The following is a 2,322-nucleotide window of genomic DNA, read 5'->3' on the forward strand; positions in this document are numbered from 1 at the left end:
TGTTGGCGGAGAATACTGAAAGTACCATGGGCTGCCAAAAAAAACAAACAGATCTGTGTTGGAAGAAGTGCAGCCAGAGTGCTCCCTGGAGGCCAGGATGGCCAGACTTTGTCTGGACATATTGTCAGAAGGGACCAGTCACTGGATAGGGAGATCATATTTGGTAAGGTGGAGGGTCAGAGGAGAGAAAAACCCCAAGGAGACAGACTGGCGAAGTGGCTGCATCAATGGGCTCAAGCATGGCAACAACTATGAGGTTAGCCCAGGATGAGGCAGTGTTTCGTTCTGCTATGCATAGGGTCACTATGTCGGTACCGACTCAATGGCACCTAACAACAACAACAATCAATACATCTTGATTGCATGTTAGATCAATTTCAGACTGAAGAAGTTGGTAGAAGTTTTCAATTTTCCATCATCACTGGCTTTAGTGGTTGGTACATAAATTTGAATAATAGTTGTATTAACTGGTCTTCCTTGTAGGCATCTGGATATTATGCTATCACAGACAGCTTTGTACTGCACGACAAATCTTGAAATGTTCTTTTTGATGTTGAACGTTACGCCTTTCCTCTTCAATTGGTAATTCACAGCATAGTAACCATGTGATTATCAGGTTAAAACCGGCTAATACCTGTCCATTTCAGCTCACTAATGCCTAGAATATGATGTTTATGTGTTCCAATTTATTTTTTGACAACTTCCAATTTTCCTAGATTCATACTCTGTACATTACATGTGTCAATATTAATGGATGTTTATAGCTGTTTCTCCTCATTTTGAGTTGTGACCCATCAGCAAATGAAGGTCCCGAAAGCTTTATTCCATTTGCATCATTATGGTCAACTACCATGAGGAGGCAGCTCTTCTCCCACCAGATTTTGAGTGCCTTCCAACCTGAGAGGATCATCTTCCGGCACTGAAGAGCGAGCGGCTGGTAAGTTTGAACCAATAACCTTGAGGTCCAAGCAACCTTGCAGTCCAGGGCATTAACCCTCAGCGCAACACCAGATATTAGTGATGGAATAATATTCCAAACAGTCTCAGAATGAATCCAAATGCTGGCAAGGACAGTCTCTCCCCTGATTCAAAAACATGTATCTAACATATATAATTTCACTCCTAATAAGAAATCCTGGTGTGGCGCTATAGGCGAAAGCACTGGACTGCAAGGTCACTTTGAACCAAAAGGTCAGAGGTTCAAACACACCAACTGTTCCCTAGAAACCCTATACAGGGTCACTGAGTTGAGGATGACTTGATGGCACTTAATAACAACAAACTCCTAATCAAGTGATAAATGGAATACTACATACTTCATGATATTATGTCTTAGAGTTTCACACTGCACATGCTCAAGTAAACCTGCTGAATAAGTCCATGGAAAAAAATTCCATTATCTTTAAATTCCATTTTTCCATAAACTATCTGAAGACCCTTTGTACTCTGTTATATCAATCAACTATGGGAACATAATTCTATAACAGACAAAATAAGGAATAATTTAAAGTGATGTTTTTATAATATATTTGGAAGAGATTTTTTTCCTGTTACTTATAAAATAATTCTGGATAAACACATTTTTTAATGAAAAGGTAGACAAGTTTTCTTACTTGGAATAAAGCTGTTCCAATGAAGAATGCACAGTTTCCAAATAACCAGGCCACACAGCAATTCCATTTTCTAATAATTCTTTAAATAGCCCTTGGCAAACCTGAGGGAAAAGAGAAAAATTCCAAATATGCTGCAAATAAAAGTAGTAGCTAGGAGTGATTGCCCTATTTTTTTATCAAACCATAAATTAATTTTTTTCCATCTCCAAATGGGTATAAATTCCTTTAAATAAGGGATTATAATGTTTATGTTTCATAAATTATAATTCATATTTATAAATTATATAATTCCTCTACTAGAAAAGAAATTAAACACTATAAAGCTGAATACTAAATGCAAATCTTCTGAAAGTTTTATGCCAAGGCTAAGAATTTTATTACCACTAACATTCAAAACACAAACAAACAAAATCAGATTTCAGTAGGTTTCAGCAGACAGCTGAGACCAGAGCTGAGCCCCAGTGTATACTACATGTTAGGAATAGAAGAAAGAGCCATTGAAGGAAAAGGAAAGAGAAAGAGAAACAGAAAAGTATGAGGAAAACCAGGAGAGAAGGACTCCTGGTGTGGTACTGTAGGATCAGAACCACAAGGTTTGCATTTCAAACCTACTAGCTGCTCCTCTGGAAGCCTATACAGAGTTGCTGTTAGTCAGAACTGACTCAATGACACTTAACAACAACAATAATGTCCCAGAAGTCAACTAAAG

At 37.8% G+C, this 2,322-nt stretch overlaps 1 protein-coding gene across 1 annotated transcript in view; it reads right to left on the reverse strand.

Moving 5' to 3' along the window:
- The window catches only part of POLG2 (polymerase (DNA directed), gamma 2, accessory subunit), a 22,267-nt gene that overhangs the window by 4,977 nt on the left and 14,968 nt on the right, over window positions 1-2,322 (reverse strand). Inside the window, exon 7 of the mRNA XM_006833584.1 lies at window positions 1,614-1,714. Within this exon, the coding sequence (XP_006833647.1) occupies window positions 1,614-1,714 (101 nt within the window). The remainder of the gene's footprint in view (window positions 1-1,613; window positions 1,715-2,322) is intronic.

Source organism: Chrysochloris asiatica, unplaced genomic scaffold, assembly GCF_000296735.1.
Source record: "Chrysochloris asiatica unplaced genomic scaffold, ChrAsi1.0 scaffold00007, whole genome shotgun sequence".
NCBI lineage: Eukaryota > Metazoa > Chordata > Mammalia > Afrosoricida > Chrysochloridae > Chrysochloris > Chrysochloris asiatica.